Here is a 24,223-nt window from a genome sequence, read left to right as displayed (position 1 = left end):
GTGCTCAGTCGCGTCACCGAAGCTTTGAAAACTCCTCAGCCCTCTGTTCTTCGCTGCTTTTGTGAGCAGAGGTACTAACCCTTTTATGTTGTTATTGTTCTTTATTGTTGTTGATATTGTTTCTTGTTGCTATGTTATTGGTTTCAATTCTAAGAACACTAAAATATTAAGTTGATTATTTGCAAAACAGAATGAGTTTGTGGATTAATTTGGGTATTGAAGCCTAGGTGGATGAAATCAATTATATCTTCAAATAGTTATCAAATCAGTTTCTTGTTGGTTGAATAAGGCTATTAAGCTAAGATAAGTTGGTATTATTAGATGGTTATTTATTACTACTTATTGTTGATAGGTTGATTAAAGACAACATATAAGGATAGCAAATTGTGATTGTTGTTGGAATGATATGAGTTAGTAAGAGGTAGTTCAAGTATATTTAGTTTAATGTTGATAGAAAGTTACTAATAAGTGTGGTAGTACTTGTATACACAAAATTTCGAGTCGAAATAAATAAGACGAGAAACAAAGTAACAAAGAAATTATATTTCAATAAATGTATTGAGTACAATCTCTGTAAACAGTTTATAATGAAAAATAAACTAAGTCCTCTGATTCTGTTTCGTAGCTTGAGAGTGACACGTGTTGGTGTCGACGTGGAGTTGAATGTAGACTGACCTGTTGTCAACGTCAATTTGAGTTTGAGTGTGGGATGACGTTTTGTCGACGTCAACCTGAGTTTGAGTTTTGTTTAGGTATATTCGAATGAGGGCTAACAAAGCTTGAATCTCAGTCGAATATGTTTGAGTGTATCTGAATAGTCGGCACAATTTTGATGTGCTTGTTGACTAATTGCAGAGAGAATTCTAAGAGAATTTTATGAGCTCTTGTGAATAATGATTTTTCCCCTCCCCTCAACTGAGAGATGTGAGGTCTATTTATAGGGAATGGAGATCCCTTCATGGACTTGGTAATTTATGGGTTTGGGCCCGTTTATGACTTAGAAGTCTTTTTTACCTTTGCCATTTGACCACCTTAATGGACTAGTAATCTGGGCTAGCCCAATACTTTATAACCCAAATTATATTTGTTTGATCGAATTTGGATATGTAATTTGAGTGGGCTAAAATAATTAAATTGGGCTAATCATATTTATTTTAGCTCAATGATAATTAATTTATTTTCATGTAAAACACTAATAAATTTTTAGTGTCTACAAATTGCCCCCTCGAGACTATGTCACGTATACGACTTGAAGTATTTAAGGGTGACAGGGTCTCGATAAATTTGAGTTTGACTTGATAATGGTTTGACAACCACCGTATTGTTTGCCGATTTTCTTTTTAAAGGTAGAGTCATGAATTTTCCCAACTCTATCAAGTCTTAGATTCAAGAGTTCCAATCTTAATCCAGTTAGGAATTTTTTTTTTTTGTTATCAAGTAAAACAAATCTTATCCTACTAGGTTTTGGCTTTTGATGTACCAGTGTATAAATACACGCACTTCCTGCAAATTAAACCACGCCATCAGCTTCCTGTTATTTACTTATCTTCTCCTTGGACTCTCGAACATTTACCAACACCAACTCCTTTTTATTATCTGGCATTAATTCTTTGATAGTGTGCTGAAGTGTCATCATCAAATACCAAAATTCTAAAGAGGTCAGAGGCTTCTCCATTTGCATACAACAAGATACTATTGGTTATACTTTGCACTTTTCTTTTTCTTAAAGTTTTGTGAATATTTAATGTCAAGATACATGTATAATCCATCATGATCTGCTATGTTGGAATTCTTCGTCAACATCATCCGAATGTTTTTTTTTAAAAAAAGAAAAACTCTTGGCTTTGCATACCAATTTGTTTACGGTTCCCTTTTTCCCTTTTTTTTGTTTTTTTTTTTTTTGTTTTTTTTTTTTTTGTACTTGGCAACAATAATTTCAAGTGTTAGCAGAACACACGTTCAAACTTCAAACCTTGACATTGCTTTCTATGCCATGATGATATGAACCCCATATATGTGATAACTGATTTCATGCACTTCCTCTACTTCTTTTAGAATATATAGCAGTACTGCGTCGCCGTCGAAAATTAAGACTCGAGCCTTCTCACAACTCTACGTCCAGTGAGTTTCAATCTTTGCACCCCTTTTTTTTTCATAATATCCATGTTTAACAAACCAAAAGCTTGCTGCACACTTTTTTCTTCTACCGGTGATTATTATATACAAGTTACTCAGTTTGTGCCTTGCACTTTTCTTTTTTTTTTTTTGTTTGTATGGCAGAAGGTTTGTATGTTTGGAGGAGAGAGAACCGAGACTTTGTAATTTGATTTTTTTTTTTTGGACTGTATGATATACTACCCAACACTGTAGTATTGCAGTAGCACTGGTTCTGATTTCGTTAATCGTCATGAACAAAATTCTTTGAGACTTTAGTTTTATCTTATGCCACGCAATCCCATGATGCACCTCCTGTTTTTTTTTCTTAATGAATTCTCATGCTTGATGATGGTATTACACGTGTGAATGCTAAATCATGATATGCATTTTTTTTTTTTTTTTTTTGAGTATATGGTTGTCATTATGATCATCATATCAAAATTTGCAATAATCATCAAAATTTATTTTCTTCATAATAATGATAGCTCTTTTTTTTTTTTAGTCTTGTTTTTCTTGAAATTTGTTTGTGACGATGATGATACGAAGTTTGTATACCACTGTGGATCATACATCAGGCCTCGGGGAAAATCTTAAACAAGATTATACAAAATCACTCTGTCCCTTTTTAGTCTTTTTGTACCCTTTTTTTTTTTATGTGAATGCGTGCATTTTTTTTTTGACAAGGTTAGGTCTTGACATACTTTATTTGACTTGCAGTACATCATATTTTGCGAGATACTGAACTTCTAGACTATCTTTGAAGCGTTGCAGAAACTCAAGACTAGTGAGGTGATGATTTTGTTACACCTTTTTTTGTCTAGAATATTTTGTTTGCACAGTATCACTTTTTTGTACATGTGTACCCGTGTATTTTTTTGTGTGTGTGTATGACAGGTTCACTTGAAGATGAAGACGAAGGCGGGGATTCCGTCGTGATGGGCCACATGTCTTTAGCACTGTGAGCCTGTCAGGGGTGTTATTCATATGTCTTTAGCACTGCGACACTGACACCTCCAGACAGTCCCTTGAAGACGAAGACGAAGGCGGGGATTCCGTCGTGATGGGCCACATGTCTTTAGCACTGTGAGCCTGTCAGGGGTGTTATTCATATGTCTTTAGCACTGCGACACTGACAACTCCAGACAGTCCCTTGAAGACGAAGACGAAGGCAGGGATTCCGTCGTGATGGCCACATGTCTTTAGCACTGTGAGCCTGTCAGGGGTGTTATTCATATGTCTTTAGCACTGCGACACTGACACCTCCAGACAGTCCCTTGAAGACGAAGACGAAGGCAGGGATTCCGGTGATGGGCCACATGTCTTTAGCACTGTGAGCCTGTCAGGGGTGTTATTCATATGTCTTTAGCACTGCGACACTGACACCTCCAGACAGTCCCTTGAAGACGAAGACGAAGGCAGGGATTCCGTCGTGATGGGCCACATGTCTTTAGCACTGTGAGCCTGTCAGGGGTGTTATTCATATGTCTTTAGCACTGTGACACTGACACCTCCAGACAGTCCCTTGAAGACGAAGACATTCGACCCCTCTCCCCTTAGTCGTTATGTTCGACCCCTCTCCCCTTAGCTATTTGTGTGCTCCTTTCTTTCTTTTTTTAACACGCATTTTTTTTTTTTTCAGGATGGTGTACTTCAAAGAATTTAAGCATGGCGATGACATTCATCTTTCTTTAATTGACAATGAAGAAGATGATCTACGAACTGGCATTACTTTTGTTATTCACAAATCATTGCTTCGTCCTGATGGCATGCATACACACATTAACAAAGGATCTTTACTGAGTGAAATGTCAGTAAAGGTGAGCAAGGGGTCCCACGACGTAACTCCGATGTATGTCCTTAAAAGCACTGTTCGAGACAACTTTGAGCTTCCTACGTCTTCATCGATGCTTGGTCGCAGAATCATTTCAGGTTCGGTGCGGTGGGGCTCTAAAAGTTTGAGGATCTCGGGCGAGGCGGTTTACCTGCCCGGTTATTGGGAGTGGACTGAGGATGTTTTGTCTCGTTTTGGGTCAATTCTCGACTCTTGTTCTATTTACCCTGCAGTCCAAGCTTCTCTTTTCTGTATGACAAGAACCCAGACATCATTCGCTCATTTTGTGAGAGCTGGTGTCCTACTAGTAATACACTTCATACCATGACTGGCGAGTGGTCTATTTCATTGTGGGACTTGTACAAGTTTGGAGGGTTACCCATCGTCGGAAAAATTTATGATGAGACAGTCCCTAGCTACAACATCATGCGTGCTCGAGACAAAGAGGGCAGACGATTACTATCTCAAGCTTGTGAGATACTGTTTGTTGTTTATCATACCCTAACAAAGGACCCCACTCTAGGAAAGGTGTGAGCGCTCAAAGCTGGATTGATTTTTGGTGTAAACAGAAGAGAGTTCACAAGGAGCCTACCAAGAGGCGCAGATACTCTGAGTCTCGCCCAAAATTTACTGCTAATCCAAGCGTAAACATTGAAACCCAGCCGATTGTTTGGGAGAAAGCAGAATCAGATATGTTTAACCTTCTTGGACTCAAAGGTGTGAATAGGAGGACGAACACTTATGTTGCTGCCTTTATACTTGTTGGTTATGCACTTTTGTGTTGCCTGACTCTGAAGAGAGGTTGATTAGACCGAGCACTTTTGAGATTGCTGTCTTGATGGCATGTGGGCACACCTTTAGTCTTGCAGTTCCAGTGCTTTCCAGTATATATCGCGGTCTGAATGCTATTGCAAGCGCTCCGAAACCAGCTTATTCAAAGACCTTCTTCCCAGCACATTACCTTTATGGTTGGTTAGCATATTATTTCAACACTCACCATGACGCCGACCCTGTCCCACCTGGTCCTTGGATGGTTATATATTCGGGTGCACAAGGATCAAAATTCTTTAACGGAGATGATGCTCATAGTCTTATACATGCAGGGGCGTCAATTAACGTGGGTTGCACCATGTTGAACAAGAGCAAACATGACCTTTTGCATGATGACGGTCAACTAGACCCTGTCAAATTCAGTTATATGGTTTCTATTCGATCAGGTTACCTCGTCTTGCGTTCCTGCGACAAGTTTCATGTTGAACCTTACTCCCCACATCGATTTGCACGACAGTTTGGCTATTGCCAAGATTACACTGGCTTACTGCGTCGTGATGTACAAGAACGGCAGGTGTCTTACTATGAAGCTTTGCGTTATTGGACGCTGCTTTTGTTTACGGAAAGCCAGTCTCGTGTTTTTACACCATGCCAATCACTAGACTGGAAAAATTGGTGACATCTGAATTTGCTAGCTGGTGGCCTAAAGTGTCTATTGGGGATTTGAGGAAGAATGTTGAAATGCTTTGTTCAAGCGCCCTGACTGATGCATCAAAGTACAAGCACGGTCCACGACATAATGATGGAAGGCGTTTGGAGCCGCCAAAAGATGACGATTTACGTCTTAGCGGCACTCCTGACAACCGCAGTAATAAACCAACAGCAGATCGTCATGGTTCCATTAATGGTGCAGACACTAGTGACACAGAATCCGATGTCAATTTTAAACACAAACGTAATGGGAAGAGGAAGTCAACCTCCCAGGCTCAAGGAGTTGGTGCATCGAGCTTTACGGAGTTTTTTGATAACATACCAAATTCTCCTTTTCTTCCTACCGATCTTCATTTGGTAAGTTCGACTTCTCTTCTTTTCCTTCTTTTCCTTTAATTGCTTCCTTTTATTTATTGATTTCCTTTCAGGACGGTGACATCGACTTGGATGCGGGCATTCAAGACATTGTAGATGATAATCGGGTTGTAGAGGGCGATACGCATCCTCCAACCAGAAAAGGAAAGGAATTAAGGGTCGCCCAGGATTCGACGCATGTGGACCAAGCGAAAGAGACTCATCGAATTTGCCTATCTTCATCAACTCGTAGTGAACGATCGATTCAAGGTCCTCATTCTCTTGAAGTCGCCTCTAGGGCTTTGGATATTCACCCTAACGATGTGAACGCCTCAGATGACGCTATAAAGGGTGATCACATTCCTACTACATCTTCTAACACTTTTTGTCCAGGGCCTAATTCTTCTACCATCTTTACCAACGCTATCAGAAGCATTGGAGCAGGCTATCTGACCATGTTACAACAATCGCCTTTTTCTGAGATTGAGGAAAAATATGCAGAAGCTCGCATGGTGTATAAAGGCATACAAAACCTTAAGGGTGACCCACGTCCGCTGAAGCATAAGGTTGATTCCTATTTTTGGTCTGTCAAGACTTATCTTGCTTTAGAGGCAGAAGTTGCAGGGCGCCAGCGGTCAGAGCAGGTGGAGCATGACATGCGTGCTCAGTCAGAGTTGCTGAAACAAGCTGAGTCCGATTTTGTTAAAGAGCAAGAGAAGCAAAAACTATTAGAGGAACATGATGCAACAGTCACAAAAAGGGTAAGTGATCTAGAAGCTGAGTTACAAAAAGCTTGTGAGGAGAAAGTTCATTTTCTGATGAGTTGGCGGCTAACAAAACCCGTTTGATGTCCTATGAAGAACAAATAAAGGCTGTGAAACAAACCCTGGATGAGTTAGCAGCAACACCATCTTTGAGTACTGATGAGATTTCCCAACTCGAACAACATAGGGTGAACCTTCTCGAACTACAATCTGCGATCAAACCCTTTGAGTGGATGGATTGAGACTGAACACATATTTTGTTTTATTTGCTTTTATTTTTTTATGAGATGAACGCATCGTCCCTTTTTTTTTTTTTTTTTTTTTTGTTTTTGTTTCCCGTTCACAGTTTATACTCTTGCGGGCCAGGAGTATTACAATTTTTTTTGTTTTTTTGTTTCGCCGTTCACAGTTTATACTCTTGCGGGCCAGGAGTATTACAATTTTTTTTGTTTTTTTATTTCGCCGTTCACAGTTTATACTCTTGCGGGCCAGGAGTATTACAATTTTTTTTTTTTTTTTTTGTTGGTGTGGTGTGCTGCACTCGAGTAATTTTTATGTTACCCTAGCTGCCTACGTACTTGTAAAATCAACAAATTGCTTTTACAAGATCAAGCCAACGTAGTTCAAATGCACGTATGTTTCTTTCAACATATGCAGTTTATCCTCTTGCTTAGGAGTTAACGATGTTCTTACTTTTCATGAGTAGTAGCGCTTCAGAAACTTGCCGTTGATAGGCCCCACCCGTAATCCGTCAGCGTCAACAATTTTATAGGCCCCATTAGTGTACACCTCTTTGACAACGTATGGACCATCCCATTTAGAACTGAATTTACTTCCCGTCTTGCGAGAAATAATGATGGGTCTCTTAATTGCTAGGACCATGTCTCCAACTTGAAAGGAGCGAGGTCGAACTTTCTTATTGAAAGCGCGTGACAGGCGAGCTTGGTAGCACTCAGATTTTTGTTGTGCTTGGAGTCTTTTTTCGTCAAGCGCCTCCAACTCAGCAAGTCGGAGTTTATCATTTTCATCAGACGTCAAGCCTTCCTGTATGGCAATTCGCAATGATGGAATTTGAAGTTCAGGGGGAGAACTGCCTCAACGCCATACACCAACGAGTATGGGGTTGATTGTGTTGCTGATTTATATGTCGTTCTGTATGCCCATAAAGCTTCCCCTATTCTTTCATGCCAATCACGTTTGGACTTGGCGACCACTTTGCTCAATAAACTACAAAGTGTCTTGTTGAACGCTTCAGCTAAACCATTTGCAGGTGCATTGTACATTGATGATCTATGTTGTGTGAATTTAAACTTCTCACATAAGTTTTTCATCAACTTATTGTAAAATGGTGTTCCATTGTCCGTGACAATTCGTTGGGGTACACCATATCTGTAGATGATGTGAGTACGAATGAAGTCAACAACATTTTCTTTTTTCACTTCACGTAGGGGGATGGCTTCTGCCCACTTAGAAAAATAATCAGTCGCTGCCAAAATATACGCTTGTCCAGCAGATGACTTTGGTGTAATTGGGCCAACTACATCGAGTCCCCATGCTTCAAATGGCCAGGATGCGACTGTGGGGTGCAATGGCTCTGGAGGTTGATGAATGAAGTTAGCGTGAAATTGGCAGGCTTCACATTTCTTTGCATAGTCCATGCTATCTTGTACCATGGTTGGCCAATAGTAACCCATTCTTTTAATACGGTCATGTAGTTTTGGACCAGACTGATGAGCGCCACAGACTCCAGAGTGAGCTTCCTCCATGGTTTGTTTTGCTTCTTCATCTCCAAGACATCTTAACCAAAGACCATGAAAGGATCGTCGATAGAGAGTCCCCTTATAATATATAAATCGTGAGGCTCGACGACGAATCTCTGTCTTATGTTTTGGATCACTTGGCAATTTTTCATGTTCCAAATAATCGATAATTGGTTGACGCCAATCTTCTTTGTCGATTTGATAGACAGAGATTATGTCGACTTCTTCAGCATATTCTCAACACCATCGTCATCAGGAGTAACAACCCATTGTTTGCAAACGGGTACATACATTCTTTCTTCTGCCCCCAGTGCCAAAGTGGCTGCAAGCCCAGCTAGCGCGTCAGCCATCTTGTTGGCACTCCTTGGAACATGTTCTAACTTGACGGTATCGAGTTTGTCAAGCAATTGTGATGCTTGCCTTTGACAAGGGATTAAATCATTCTTTTTGACTTCATATTCACCTGATAGTTGTTTTAGGACCAATTGGGAGTCCCCGTGAATGTCTAAATCTCTAAGTCCCATTTCGATTGCCATTTGGAGGCCTATTATGAGTGCTTGGTACTCAGCCATATTATTGGAGCACAGTTGAGTTAGCATAAAAGAGTATGGCAGTATACACTTTTCTGGAGAAATGAAGACAACTCCAGCTCCCGCACCGTCATGACGAGCGGCACCGTCAAAGTACATTTTCCAAGGTGGGAGTATTTCAATGAAAAACACGTCTTCACCTGGCAAATCATCTGATATCTCCCATTCTGCAGGGACTGGGTGGTCCGCGAAAAAATCTGCTATCGCTTGCCCCTTGACAGCCTTTTGCGGAACATACACAATGTCATATTGTTTCAGAAGCATAGCCCACTTTGCAAGTCTGCCAGACAACACGGGCCTTGAGAGAATGTATTTTATTGGGTCAGACCTTGAGATGACATGAACTGTATGTGCTTGCATGTAATGTCTTAATTTTTGGATTGCAAAAATCAAAGCAAGGCAAATTTTTTCAATGGGGGAGTAATTCAATTCAGCACCCACCAAAGTTCGGCTTAAATAATAAAGAGCTGTCTCCTTACGATCTTCTTGCTCTTGAGCACACATTGCCCCCAGGGATCGCTCCTGCGCCGCGATATAAAGGATGAGTGGTTTCCCTTTTATTGGTGCCCCCAAGACGGGGGGAGAAGACAAATACTTCTTGATACTTTCGAAGGCCTTTTTACATGAGTCATCCCATTTGAATGGGGCATCCTTTTTCATGAGATGACTAAAAGGATGACATCTGCCTGCCAAATTGGAAATAAACCTTCGAATGTAAGCGAGACGCCCTTGGAGGCCACGCAACTCCTTGAGGTTCTTAGGTTCAGGCATCTCTTGGATGGCCTTAATCTTTGCTTGATCAATTTCAATGCCCCTGTGCCTGACAATGAAGCCTAGAAACTTTCCTGAGGTGACGCCGAAAGCGCACTTGAGAGGGTTCATCTTTAATTTCCATTTTCGCAATCTTTCGAAGACTTGACGAAGGTCATGTAAATGATTCTCCTTCTTCTTAGACTTTACCACCAAGTCGTCTACGTAGCATTCCACAATTTGATGCATCATATCTTCGAAAATTTTCTGCATTGCACGCTGATACGTAGCTCCGGCATTTTTCAAGCCGAAAGGCATAACTTTGTAACAGAATATCCCTTTAGGGGTTGAAATGCAGTTGCTTCTTGATCTTCAGGAGCCATGTGGATTTGATTGTATCCAGCAGTACAATCCATAAATGACAAAGCCTCATGACCAGTGGTAGCATCAATCATGATTTCCGTTACGGGGAGTGGGAAATCATCCTTTGGAACAGCCTCATTAAATCGCGGAAGTCCACACAAACTCGTAACTGTCCATTTTTCTTTCGTACTGGCACAATGTTTGCTATCCAAGTAGGGTACTTGACTTCACGAATAAATCCTGCATCAATGAGCTTGTTTACTTCTGCCTCAATTTCAGGAATTAGTTCTGGCCTGAAACGTCTTTGAGATTGCTTCTTTGGACTGACACCCTTTTTGATGGCTAAACGATGGACAGCGACTTTCGGGTCGAGTCCTGGCATCTCCTTATAGCTCCATGCAAATACGTCTTTATATCAGAGAGTAACATGGAATATTTTTGTTCTTCTGTTGGGTAAGAGAAGCGCTACGTAGACAGGGCGTGGCTCTTCTTGAGTTCCAAGGTTTAACTCTTTTAACTCATCAACGGTGGCTTGCCCCCCATCTTCAAGAGTTTTAGGAGCCTCATCTGTTTCCATCTCCTCGTCACTTTCAGGAGCCTCATGCCCTGTGATATGGTTTGAAGAAACAAATTCAACATCCTTTTCTTTTTCTTGACTAGGCGAACTCCTTTGATTTGTTAACACTATGACACGACCTTTGGCTTTCAAAGGTGTATGTTCAATGATGTCTACCACCTGTGTACGCCTCATGCGAGATGGAATAACACTTTGAGGTGCGTCCTCGCCTTTGACTTCATCTTTGCTTCTTGTGATGCGACTTAGTACCGACCGTCTTGGTTGTTTATCAATTGAGGTCGATGCGCCAAGACGTTTAAAGACAGATGCCTTCTTCTTAGAGAATCGAGAAGCTTGTAAGGGTGTTCGTGTTTTTGGTTTCACACCTTCATTTAGCTCATGTCCACCAAGTCTGTCAAAAACCGATGTATGGTTCTTTATGACAGGCGACTGTATTCGATCAAAGACCGATATTTTTTGCTGGGTCGCACCTTCTTCACCCTCATTTTCTTCGACTTCCTCCGCAGTAATATATTGTGAAGAAGAGGTTGTCCCTCTACGCCGTGCGGAAATTTTGATGGGTGTTGGAGCTTCAAATCCCAAACCAACTTTAGTCGGACGTACCTCAACGCCATATTCTTGTAATCTCTTTTGTGTGTCATTGATTCCATGAGGCTTAACCTCAATAACATTTCCCATGGACGCTGGATTTTCGAAGTCATAACCAGAGTTCGCCAAGAGCTTATAAGCGTTTGGGTCAAATTTACCCTTGTTAAGCCATTTTCTCCTAGATTGATCAACAGATTCCGATGTCGGAGGCTTAGCAATTTGATTGTGGTTGGCTCTAGGCAAAGGAACAACCACTTCTTGCTTTAAACATTGGAGAGTAGTCTCATCTACTCCTTTTTCTTCCTTTGGATCTACTTTCATGACCTGATGCCCTGCAAAAGGTGATTCCCCTTCCTTACGACGTGATTTAGGAATATATCGCAAAACTGGAGTAGTTACTGAATTCTTCATTGCTTTAAGGGGTTGAGCAACAACTTCTTCTTTTACCTTCTCCCTGTATTTTTGTTGTTGCATCTCAGTGGTGGTTGACTCCCTAGAGCTTGATGACGATGGAATGTCACCATTTTTGTTTGTACCCCTTTTCCCCGTTGAAGGAATTTTAGATGGCAACATTTCACTCGAGGGTTCTTCATCTTCAAAAAACTTAGCATCGGCAAAGTACGAATCTGTCATGCTAAAGGGTTTTACATCTCCATTTATTTTCTTCTCTCCTCCTCGATAAAATTTCAGACATTGATGAAGGGTTGATGCGACCACCCCATTTTCGTGTAACCATGGTCGTCCAAGCAACATTTTATATGACGTCTTTGTATCTATGACATGGAAGAGAGTAGATGATGTTAACTCTCCCATCACAAGGTTAAGACGTATTATGCCTATGGCACGCTGACTGTTCAAATTGAACCCCTGGATCATTAGACGACTATCAGAAAGATCTTCCATAGTGATCCCCAAATCAATCATGGTGGACTTTGGCATGATGTTGACAGCTGAACCTCCATCCACTAAGATACGATTCACTCTCTGGCCAAAAATATAACCAGCAACAAACAAGGGTCGGTTGTGAGGTTTTGAACCCAACAATAAGTCTTCATCAGTGAAGGCTAAGGCAAAATTACATGACGTGCATTTAGCCGAACTTTCTATTGGCTCTCCAGCATCTTTCACTTTGTCAAGGTATAGTTCTGGATGCTGAAGTGCAAGAGCCACCTGTCGACACATTTCTCGAGGCAAATGAAAGATCTGCCTCCATCCCATGCGTGTAGGAAGAGCTTCTAAGATAGATAATATCTTTGGATCTATCTCTGACCCTGAATGTTGAACAGTCACTTTAACAGAGACTTCATTTTCTTTAACCTTCTCTTGATCTCCCTCTTCTTCTTTTTCTTCATTATTCTCAACGAATGAGGTAGCATTAACAGTAACCGTAGTAAAGTAATCTTCAGGAAAGAATTCTTCAAGATTACAGGAGTAAGTGGGTCTTGTTCAAGTAAGTCAATGCAATACTTGTTGTTTAGTATGCTTTTTTGACTTTTTCTTTTCTTTCGAGCGTCTTGAGCTTTTCCTTTTTTGGTGCTTCTTCTTACGACAAGCAACCTTTGGTTGAGGCTTCGACTGTCGTCTAGGCCTCCTTCTAGTGACTAACGTCCACCCTTCGTCATCCTCTTCTTGTTGGTTGCTAGTTGGGCTACTGTGCTCAATAAATGGCACCTCATCAACTTGAAGAACTGGTCGCAACACATGTACAATTACTGGCTCCAGACTCCCAAACTGCAAAGTTTGAGCCTCCCAATAAGAATCTAACATTGCAGAGGCATGATTAGCTTCGACAACTTCATCAAAATCCAATACAATCTTCCCATCCTTTGCAAGTTGCATGATTCTCTCCTTGAGTGTTATACACTTTTCTATAGGATGACTAATCAGCCTGTGGTACCGACAGTAGTTAGGATCAGAAGTCCTACCGACCTCCGCAGGACGCTTAGCTTCGGGCAATTCAATGACTTTGTTTTCAAGCAAATCATCTAACATCCCTGATAAATCAGAGTCTGGAAATGGATATTTCTTTGCTTGGAGTTCTTTCAAGGTTGGCCTATTTTTCCTAGGTTCTTTGGAAGGTGAACCCTTATTGTTTTCAGTACCAGCCTTGCTAGAGATCTTGACAGGCGAGGAGGTAGTCGTGATCGACATTGACTCCTTAGTCGAACTTTTGGCAGTCTTGTCAGTTTTCTTAAAATCCTTCTTCTCTTTCTTGTACTCTGAAGAAGTGTTGCTTTTGCCTCTATTGTTGGCAATGGTAAGCTCCATGTCATGAGCTCGCGTAGCCAACTCCTGAAAAGTCCTAGGCTTTATACCTTGCAAAATATAAAGCAAGTCCCAATCCATCCCTTGAATGCACATCTCAACAGCAGAGACTTCAGTCAGGCGATCTTTACACTCTAGACTCAATGCGCGCCAACGATTGATGTAATCGATGACTGGCTCATCCTTCCACTGGTGAGTCTTAGTTAGTTCAGTCATACTGACAATACGTCGAGTGCTATAGAACCTGTTCAGGAATTCCTCCTCCATTTGATCCCAACTGTCGATGGATTGTGAGGGTAAATCAGTGTACCAGTCAAAGGCCATGCCTTTAAGAGAACGAACGAATTGTTTGACCAGGAAATCATCTGTGGTACCAGCATTATTGCATGTTTCCACAAAGTGAGCAATGTCTTGCTTAGGATTTCCTATGCTGGAACTTGGGGGGCTGATAGCCAAGTGGCATCTGCAGCTTGTCAATTCTTTTGGTATAAGGCTTTACATACCGATGACTGCCTTGAGAACTTTCCCCGAGTTGATTTTTGATAGCGTGAGCTACTAATAACTCAAGTTGTCGAGCTGTGGGTGGGCGGCGATCGTCTTCACCACTATCGCCTTCGCTTTCACCCCATCCAGTCTTGATGCTGAGTCGTCTCCCTCAAGTTTCTTGTTGAGGGCAGCGATTTGCTCATTTTGGAGTCGGATTTGAGCATCTTTTCTTCTCCATCTTCATTAATTTTTGGAGTAGGCTATTCATTTCAGCAAGTTGTTCCTCAACTGTCTTAGCCGAGTCACCATAAACAGCAGTGTTCGACTGAGAGAGTAAGGGTTCCTCTAAGTGATAATCTTTAGAGGCGATGAGTCAACAATGTCATCACTTGTCTCATCGTCACTCCCACATTGAGTGGGTCAAAGAGAGGGCTAGTGTGGACAGTCAGTCTGTCTGACTTATCAGATGAGAGTTGCTTCCATATTTGAGAAGCAATCAATGATGGCTCACGTTCAGCCAAAGCGATTGAGCCAAACAAGGGGTTTCACGCTCCTTGTATGAGCCATGCACGACAGATGATTCAGTAGCAATAGGCTTAGAGAGCTTTCTTGGCCTGGTAGGAACGTTTCGCAGTTCGGAGCTTTGCAGCGGCGGCAGCAATAGCAGCCTTCTTCATTCCTCTGGTACGAAAACCAAGAGTCATATCATCCATATAATCACCCAACGTTACAGATTTTCGTGGGGTGTCAGCAGAGTTTTCAGAAGATTGAGAGATGTTCTTGCTTGAGGCATTTCTCAGATTTGTTGTTGATGACGAAACAGAGATGAGAGGCAGAGATGGTCCCACCGAGCGTGCCAAAATCTGTATACACAAAATTTCGAGTCGAAATAAATAAGACGAGAAACAAAGTAACAAAGAAATTATATTTCAATAAATGTATTGAGTACAATCTCTGTAAACAGTTTATAATGAAAAATAAACTAAGTCCTCTGATTCTGTTTCGTAGCTTGAGAGTGACACGTGTTGGTGTCGACGTGGAGTTGAATGTAGACTGACCTGTTGTCAACGTCAATTGAGTTTGAGTGTGGGATGACGTTTTGTCGACGTCAACCTGAGTTTGAGTTTTTGTTTAGGTATATTCGAATGAGGGCTAACAAAGCTTGAATCTCAGTCGAATATGTTTGAGTGTATCTGAATAGTCGGCACAATTTTGATGTGCTTGTTGACTAATTGCAGAGAGAATTCTAAGAGAATTTTATGAGCTCTTGAGAATAATGATTTTTCCCCTCCCCTCAACTGAGAGATGTGAGGTCTATTTATAGGGAATGGAGATCCCTTCATGGACTTGGTAATTTATGGGTTTGGGCCCGTTTATGACTTAGAAGTCTTTTTTACCTTTGCCATTTGACCACCTTAATGGACTAGTAATCTGGGCTAGCCCAATACTTTATAACCCAAATTATATTTGTTTGATCGAATTTGGATATGTAATTTGAGTGGGCTAAAATAATTAAATTGGGCTAATCATATTTATTTTAGCTCAATGATAATTAATTTATTTTCATGTAAAACACTAATAAATTTTTAGTGTCTACAGTACTTTAAGTTCATGGTTGTATTATAAGCTAAAAGAATACTAATTAAGAAGTGTATGATGCTCGTATGTGTAATTAGTTAAGAACTATTGATCTAGTCTTTGAGAAAGAACAGATTCTGCTACCTTATCTAATTAAAGGGAGGAAAAGGACTACACAATTGTGCTAATAACATGGAGTTACTCCGGAGTAGTTTTATAGCTCATAAGTCCAGTAGTGATTTGAACATTCCTCTTGGTTGATGTGTTGAAATTTGATATTGAACCTATTTGTTTAATTCAGATTTAATTGATAGTATCAAGTTAGCATAATTCTAGTTATACATGGGTATACTTGATGATGTTGTTGATATTGTTGTGGATATGTATTGGATCGCTTTATAACCGTATTATTTAGTTATTAATTTGGAATTAAGTAATTTGACTATAGGATTGATATTATATTCGTTATTAAACGATAGTACCTACTAAGATGTATTAATGGATTAAAGAATTAGTATCTAAAAGAGCATAGTATATGATTGAAATTGTTCAATGAGTTAGAGTATCATATGAATTAGACTTTAAATGTGGTTTTGACTTAATTAGTAGTCTCACATGAAGTCGAAGAGCGAATTAACTAATTAGTGCTAATAATAAGAAGAGTATGGGAGATAATTTACTTTAACTATGGATTAGATTAGTGAAGATCTGGTTGATAAAGTATTTTAGTTCGATGACTATAAACGAAATAAGATAATAAAGTCGGCTTATTTGACTAGTGATTCACTAAAGTAAAAGAGTGTGTTTAACTACATAAATCAATGTAAGTTATGTATTACTTTGAAGAAGTCCCACTTAGATAATGGAATTGTTTTAATGAGATAAACTCGCCCTATATGACCATAAGTATGGTCTGTACTTGGTTTTATTACTGATTATGTTAATAAGAACTCAGCTAATGGTATAACTTGGATCATATTTAGTTACTATAATCAACTTGTGATCGATGAAGCTTGAGTTGTGTGTTTTAAGTTAACTCTCCTTAGTTAATTCTAAGAGACAGACCTATATTGTGATTGTTGAGGGGACTTGATAACTAGTATTATTGTCTAGATGAATATAGATTGATAAGTATGAAGAAGTAGTATGAACTATCTGTATGAAAAGGCAGGTGTTGTGTGAAATTGGCTTGATAACTCTCGTTAGTTAATTCTAACTAAGAGACCTAGTGATGTTGTTGTGGATATATTATCGACATGATTACTTACTACCAGTTGTGGCTCACAAGCTTAATGATTGGATTTGGAATTGAAAAGCATAAATGTATCAATTTGGAATTCGTATTTATAAGGGTGGGTGGTGTGGCGCGATAAATGCGGAGGAGAGAGAAGTTGGAAGGAGAAGGTGGTTGGTGGTGTAGAGGTGGTGTAGGGCAGGTGGCCCAAGACAGAGGAGAGAGAGAATTGGGGTAAAAGAAAGAAAGGGGAAAAGATGAGAGAAAGGAATTAGCTGTCTAAACCTAACGGAAACTTGACATCGTTAGTCGTTAAAGGCATTTCATGCATTTTGTTGAAATAGTAAGGGAACCTGGTGTATTTTTCGAACTATATGGATACCCCGTGAATTTTGTGAAAAATCCGTTATGGTTTTTATTACTATTTCCTCCTCTTTCATTGGTTGTAACACTTTAGCTTTTGCACTATTCATATAGGAGCCCACAACGGATATTTTTGACTAATTTGTACTATTCCTAATAAATATTTAAAGATGTTAATGGTTATAGACTTATAGTTGTATATTGGCAATATAAAAGTCAAAGTATTTCACGATAAGGTCTAATAAGTTCAGATATGATCACTTCAGTAAAGATAAGCAAGATTAAGGTTTCACACACTAGGTCTAATAAGTTCAAATAAGCTCAAATTAGGTCAAATAAGATCTCATAAGGTATAATAAGTTCTGATAAATTTCGAGTAGTTTAGATAAGTTAATATAAGTTAAATAAGTTTTGATAAGTTCATATAAGCAAAAAAAATAAGTTTAAAAGAACGAAACCTAAGACTTTTTCTTAAAGTTCTTACTGCTCCTACTTTATTTTCATATTGGATCCACCTAATTCCACAATGTCTCATAGACACATTCTGTCTTGATTTCACACCCTCTCTCCTCCTTGTCTTGGTTCTACAATAAATAGGAAAAAATTTAAAATTTGGAGGAAGTAATGTATAAAAAGCTCTCTTATAAGCTTAATCATATCTAAAGCTTATTTTTTGAGATATAATCTAAACTTATTTTTTCTTATTTGGTTTGAGCTCTAAATTAAGTAAAAATAAGGTGAACTAAACATAGCCTTATGCCATGTTCTTTTGGACTTATTTTATGTTCCGTTGAAATTCTCTTAGTCCAAAAAAATAGGACCTTAGTATTAGATAGAATGAGTACCAAACAACCTTCAAGTGCTTTGTAAAGCGAACATGAGGGAGTATATAATACTATCATTATTATTCATAAACAAAATAAAATGAAGAATATACTCCCTCGTTTCCATTTTTCCATTTATGTTTGTCCCAAATAGATTTCTCATTCCCTTATTTAGTATGGGTCCACCAATTAAATTATTATCTAGCTTTCATTTTTATTATATTATTCACTTCCCCATAAACAATATGATTTTATAAGGTGGTCCACATTCTTTTTCCTCAATAAACAATTCATGAATAGTGTACCAACTTCAATTTTTAATTTTGATTTAATACAGTTAAGGTCCCACATATGATTTCTCCTTAATACCTGTGTTCAAAAGAAATGGGAACTCTATGTAGTGACGGAGATAGAATCGATCATAAAAATTGAAATAAAAAACGGTATTTCAAAATTCCCGGGGTACCCCTATTGTCTAAAAAATGTACCACGTAACCAGCTATTTCAATGAAATTCCCTTAATGACCAACGGTGTCAAGTTTGCGTTAGTCATTAAACCTAATTAACCCTTCAAATCCTAATTAAGCCCTCTAACCCTAACCCCCTAACATCGTGTAAAGTTTGCATTAGAGGGGTTAATTAGGGTTAGAGGTATTATGTAGGGTTAATAACTAACATAAACTTTACATCGTTAGTCATTAGTGGCATTTCATGCATCTTATTGAAATAATAAAGATACCTGGTGCATTTTGCAAACTATAGGAGTACCCCATGAATTTTGAAATACCACTACCCCTCCTGAAAAAACGATAAAAAAAGGGGAATTCTAAACAGTGACCCTCTATTTTTATTTTATTTTTAGGGGAAAAGCAGTCGATCATTACTCCATTGATAAGGTATCCAGCCTAATCAAAAAAATTGATGAGGTATCCATCAAAACATAAGTGACCCTCTATTTAGTAGAATGTAAGATGGTGGAAATTCTTTTTACTTATTTTAAATCGTGACCCTTAACTTTGTATAAAGTAACTTTTGTAACCTTATTTTCAAAAATTAATTAAGAAAAAATTATTTCCCTTTCTAGGTACGTTTCAAATGTGGTGGAATTTCTCCCACCACTTCAGGTGCACTTGGTTTGAACTGGGTTGTTTTTCTAATATTGTAAAATTCTTTAGCATTATACATGATAATGAGTTGTGAATGTCAGACTCAATCACCCATAAAGAACCCAGAAATTTGTTTTGAGTAATCATCTTTTTCTTTGGTTGATTTGATGCAGCATGCATGAAGAAATTATGGGTATGTTTTCAAATTTGCTAATTTCTAGTTTGATCAAATATTAGTGATGGACATTTCCGGCGATATAGTTGTGTTGTTGGTATAATTGTCAACACGTTTACAAAAGTTTCATTATTCATCAACGATAAGAACGGTCAAATTCTTAATTTCATGGAAATCATAATTTGGCAATGTTGAGGTGCATCATGAAAAATAAGAACTTAGGTTAGTCTTTTTTTTGCAGGAAAAAAAAAGCATTTTTCTTAACTAGATTCTGGTTTGTTAAAAGAATTTAGAAATTGAGGTCACGAAAGTTACTTCATATAAAGTTGAGGGTAGCAGCTAGAATCAATTTACAAAATTCCACCTATCTAGTTATACAATCCGTCTTGTGTGGACCCGGTTCACATTAAAATGGTGTGGACCAGGCCTACACATGTGCCTCACTACAAACTAGTCACTCCTGTTTTTCAAAATCTGCGCGATTTCTCTCTCTTTAATAAGATTCTCTCGCCCTAAAATTTTAACAAAAACAGTTGTTCAGAACAAACATACACTATATCATTTTAAAATATACTATATCATGTCAAAATACACTATCATGTCAAACACTATAACGATCGATTATGATAATTTTGTGTAATATACAAATAAACTACGCTATAATATTTGAAAATACGCTATATCATGCAACACTATCATGTCAAAAAACACAGCAAAACACTATGATGTCAAAAGACACTATATCATTTCAAAATACACGATATCATGTCAATATACACTATAACATGCAACACTATCATGCCAAAAAACTCAGCAAAACACTATGATTTTAGAATACACTATATCATTTTAAAATACACTATATTATTTTTGAAATACACTATGACATGCAATACTAAACGCGGCAAAAACGAAAAGCTGTAATCATTAAAACTCACGTGAGATGGATAAGGTGTACACTAAATTAGTGTGCACCGGGTTCATTTTAGTTTTTTTACTAGTTATTTGTAAATTTGTGTGCACCGGGTTCATTTTAGTTTTTTTACTAGTTATTTGTAAAACAAAAGGTCAGTAGATCACCCTCTAAAATTTACAAAAAGAAGAAAGAATAACATACCAATCTCTATAACAAGTCCGGAAAAAGCAGAGCAACCAGGACCTCCAGTGAGCCACAGCATAAGCGGGTCTCTTTCAGGGTCTCTCTCCGACTTAATAAAGTAGTAAAATAGCTTCACTTCTTCATCTTTTCCTACCCCAACATACCTGCATGCAATTCAATTCATTTTCCATGTCAAAACCCACCAAAATTAAGTTTGAGGAATTACATAAAACTTACTCCCATGTCTTATCTTCTGATGTTTTTTGTCTCTTAAAAAGATTTTTAACTAGAAACATCACAAGGGAACAGAGGAAGTATCAATTCAAAAAAAAAAAAAAAATTACCCAGTTTCAAGATAAAATGGAAGGTCGCCCGGATACCCAGGTATGGATTTGACAATATTGGGTGAGAAAGCAGAAATTGCTGTTAGGATTAGGAGGAGTAAGGAAATTTCAACAAAAAGAATTTGAAGTATGTTTCTCACTGTTAGCTTTACCATTTTTACTCTACAATCTAGATGAACTGTTGGAATCACCAATCACGCGGATAATCTTTACACAAGGGAATGGCTGAATGGCGAAACTGAAGGAGTATAATTGTAAAATAATTGGGTGAATGAAGTGTCCATACGACAGAGAATTAAATAATCACACATGGGGTTCTATTCAAAAAATAATGATAATAATGACACATGGGGGTAGTCGGGTAGACCGGTGAAGTATTTAGAGCAGTATACGCTTAGCTCCTCTTCTCCACATTTTTTTTTTCTATACTAGTTGGACCACCGCGTGCGTAAAGCCAACATGAATTATAACAATAATCTCAATTTTGGAATAATATTTTGCATATAATAAGTTATATAATATAAATAATATTATTTATATATACACATATTTATAAGATACATATATAAAAGCTTAATTTTGCGCATAATTACATGTAGACCAAGATATAAACATCGAAGGAAAAATCAAATATTACATTCCTATGATATATTATTTTACATAAAATATACTTTTGTAAGAGATAGCAACATCATTTTTTTTATCTTTGATCTTGGATGCATTCATTGTATTCATGAAGTAGATGTCTATTTGTATCTTGCAATATTTTGAACTCATAGTAGTTGAAATCTGCAACTTCAATATTATATGTTTCTTCTAGAAATTTAATTGCTTTTCTTGCTGCATTTGTTGTGAAGGGACTAGTTGTGTAGATGATGATCCAATAAATCGTAGAGGTCCACGAACGTTTGGAATTCCATGAAGATCGACATATGCTTCTATTTTATCATGAATTGCCGCATGAATTCCAAAATCTACATGTGGTAGACTTAACTGCATTAATATATCATTTAATATAATTTTGATATTTACCTCAATTACTCGACGTGGTTCTTCCGTTGACACTGAAATAGAAAAGGAGAGTGTTAATCAATTATAAGCAAGTAGTATTTGAGATTTAAGATATGTAAGTTGTATGAGTGCATTCTTAATTACTATGTAAGGGACGAACTATTGTACTTGTTGATGTTTTTTTTTTTGTATTTATATAGAATACAAAAGGAACTGAAATAGATTTGTGAAAGGTAAACTATGAATAACTTAATTTTGGCTACGTGTCTTCATGTAGATATATCTACAAAAATACGTGTAAGACAGATGGTCAATTCAATGTAAACTTTTATTATACGTGTCTAAAAAGTTGTTGTATATGTGTCAACCAGTTAGTCAGTTATAAAAAGGTGTCATAGTATTGAATGACTTTGATTTAAGTAAAATGTTGATAGTTATCTGCATATGATGTATGTATATACATTTTTTTTATTTGTTATAATATTGTATTTAGGATAAATAAAGAAATTGAGGTGTTGTCATCTCTATATAATAATATTTGTTAAAGTAACTATAATTTTGAAATAATATGGATGTAGTAAATAAAACAAAATGATATTAAAAAAAAAAAAAACTTAATGGAGATATATTAGTATTTCTGAAAAAAGACAAATACATATTGTATCATATATTAAATAGTTAATAAAACATAGTTGATTACATAAAATCTAATTTTGAACGTGAATACATTATGCAACAACACAATTAGGTTCTAATATATTTTTTGTATAGCTGATGTAAGTGTCGGTGACTGTCTTCCAACAATTTCATCTGATAATAATTGTAGTCTTCAATGTCAAGATCATATGTATCTTGAAAAAAGCTAATGGCTTGTCGAGCCGCAGTTTGCTGTGAAAGATTCGCCTCTGTTGAAGTTATTCCGATGAATCTTAGTGTCTGTTGGAAATTTGGAACTCCATGAATTTCAACGTATGCTTTCAATTCGTGAGCAGTGATAGAATGAATTCCATAGTGTGCCGCTGGTAAATTAAGTTGTGTCAGCATGTCATGCAAAATTATTTTCATGTTCGTTTCGATTACTCGATGTGTTTCATCCATTATAAGCAACAATATTTTCGAAGTTTTCGTAGTATTTGAATGAATGTGTATGTGTTTCACTTTCTTTCTATCTCTGTGTGTGTGTGCGCGCGCGTGTGTGAATATATATTGAATACGAGTTTGATAATATATGTAACATGCATGTTGCCATGTGCCACAAAGATTGCTCTAAATGCATATATGTACGACAACACGTGTTGTTTAAATATTCATGTTGATATGATTTGGCATGAATGTTTATGTGGACTGTATATTTGAAATTTACGTGTCAGAACATTTATACCCTAAGATAAATAATTATGACATAATATGGATGTAGTAAATAAAACAATCTGATCTTATAAAAAAAATAATACAAATATATTAATTAATATTTGTAAAAAAAGAAGGTAAATACATATTCTACCATATCTTACATGGATTGTTACATAGATTTTAATCTTAGATTCGGATACATTATGTAATAACACAAATAAGTTCTAAAACAGTTTGTTGTACAGAAAAAGTAAGTGTCGGTATATCTTCTAGCAATTTCATTTGATAATAATTGTAATCTCCAATGTCAACATTGTATGTATTTCGAAGAAAGCTAATGGCTTTTCGAGCTGCAGTTTCTTGTGAAAGATTGACCCTGTAGAAGTCATTCCGACGAATCTTAGTGTATGTGGAAAGTTTGGAACTCCATGAATTTCAACGTATGCCTTCAGTTTGTCATCAGTGGCAGAATGAATTCCATAACATGGCATTGGTAGATTAAGTTGTATAAGCATGTCACGCAAAATTATCTTAATGCTTGTTTTACCCGGTGTGTTTCATCCATTACAAGTAACGATATTTTTAAAGTTGTGGTAGTATTTGTTTGATTGTGTATGTGTTTGTGTGTGTGTGTGTGTTTGTGTAAGTATATATTGAATACCAGTTTTATAATAAATGTACCATGCATGTTGACATTTGTCATAAATTCTGCTTTAAATTCATGTGTCTATGATAACACGTGTTGTTTAAATATTCATGTTGATATGATTTGTCATGAATGTTTACGTGGGCTGCTTATTTGAAATTTACGTGTCAAAACATTTATGTCCTAAAATAAGAAATAACGTGGTGTTAAATAATTTACTTTGTTTTAGAACAATTATAATATTGTACTTTTTTTATGTCAATAAATTGTGATTTATATTTGATTTCTCTATGTACTTATGATAGTTAATATGATAAAAAAAATATAGTAAAATTGGAAAGCATTGTATTTAAATATTTAAGGGTTCAACAAATGATATGAGATACATAGAATCAAATATGGAAGATAAAAACGAAAACCCACCAAAGCAACACGATTTTACGATAAGTTTATGAAATCGCAAAGCACAAACCATCAAGCAAATGAAATTTCGACATTGTAATTAATTCCACAAACTCAGTGT

General features: G+C 37.4%; 1 protein-coding gene across 1 annotated transcript in view; it reads right to left on the bottom strand.

Moving 5' to 3' along the window:
- The window catches only part of LOC104906870 (serine carboxypeptidase-like 7), a 63,094-nt gene extending 42,083 nt beyond the window's left edge, over nt 1–21,011 (bottom strand). The window contains 2 exon segments of the mRNA XM_010695698.3: nt 20,365–20,510; nt 20,691–21,011. Of these exon segments, the coding sequence (XP_010694000.2) occupies nt 20,365–20,510; nt 20,691–20,845 (301 nt within the window). The 5' untranslated portion in view covers nt 20,846–21,011.
- Nucleotides 21,012–24,223: the final 3,212 nt, after the last annotated feature.

The sequence above is a fragment of the Beta vulgaris genome, chromosome 3 (genome assembly GCF_026745355.1).
Source record: "Beta vulgaris subsp. vulgaris cultivar EL10 chromosome 3, EL10.2, whole genome shotgun sequence".
Lineage (NCBI taxonomy): Eukaryota > Viridiplantae > Streptophyta > Magnoliopsida > Caryophyllales > Amaranthaceae > Beta > Beta vulgaris.
This window is presented reverse-complemented; position numbering and strand designations above follow the sequence as displayed.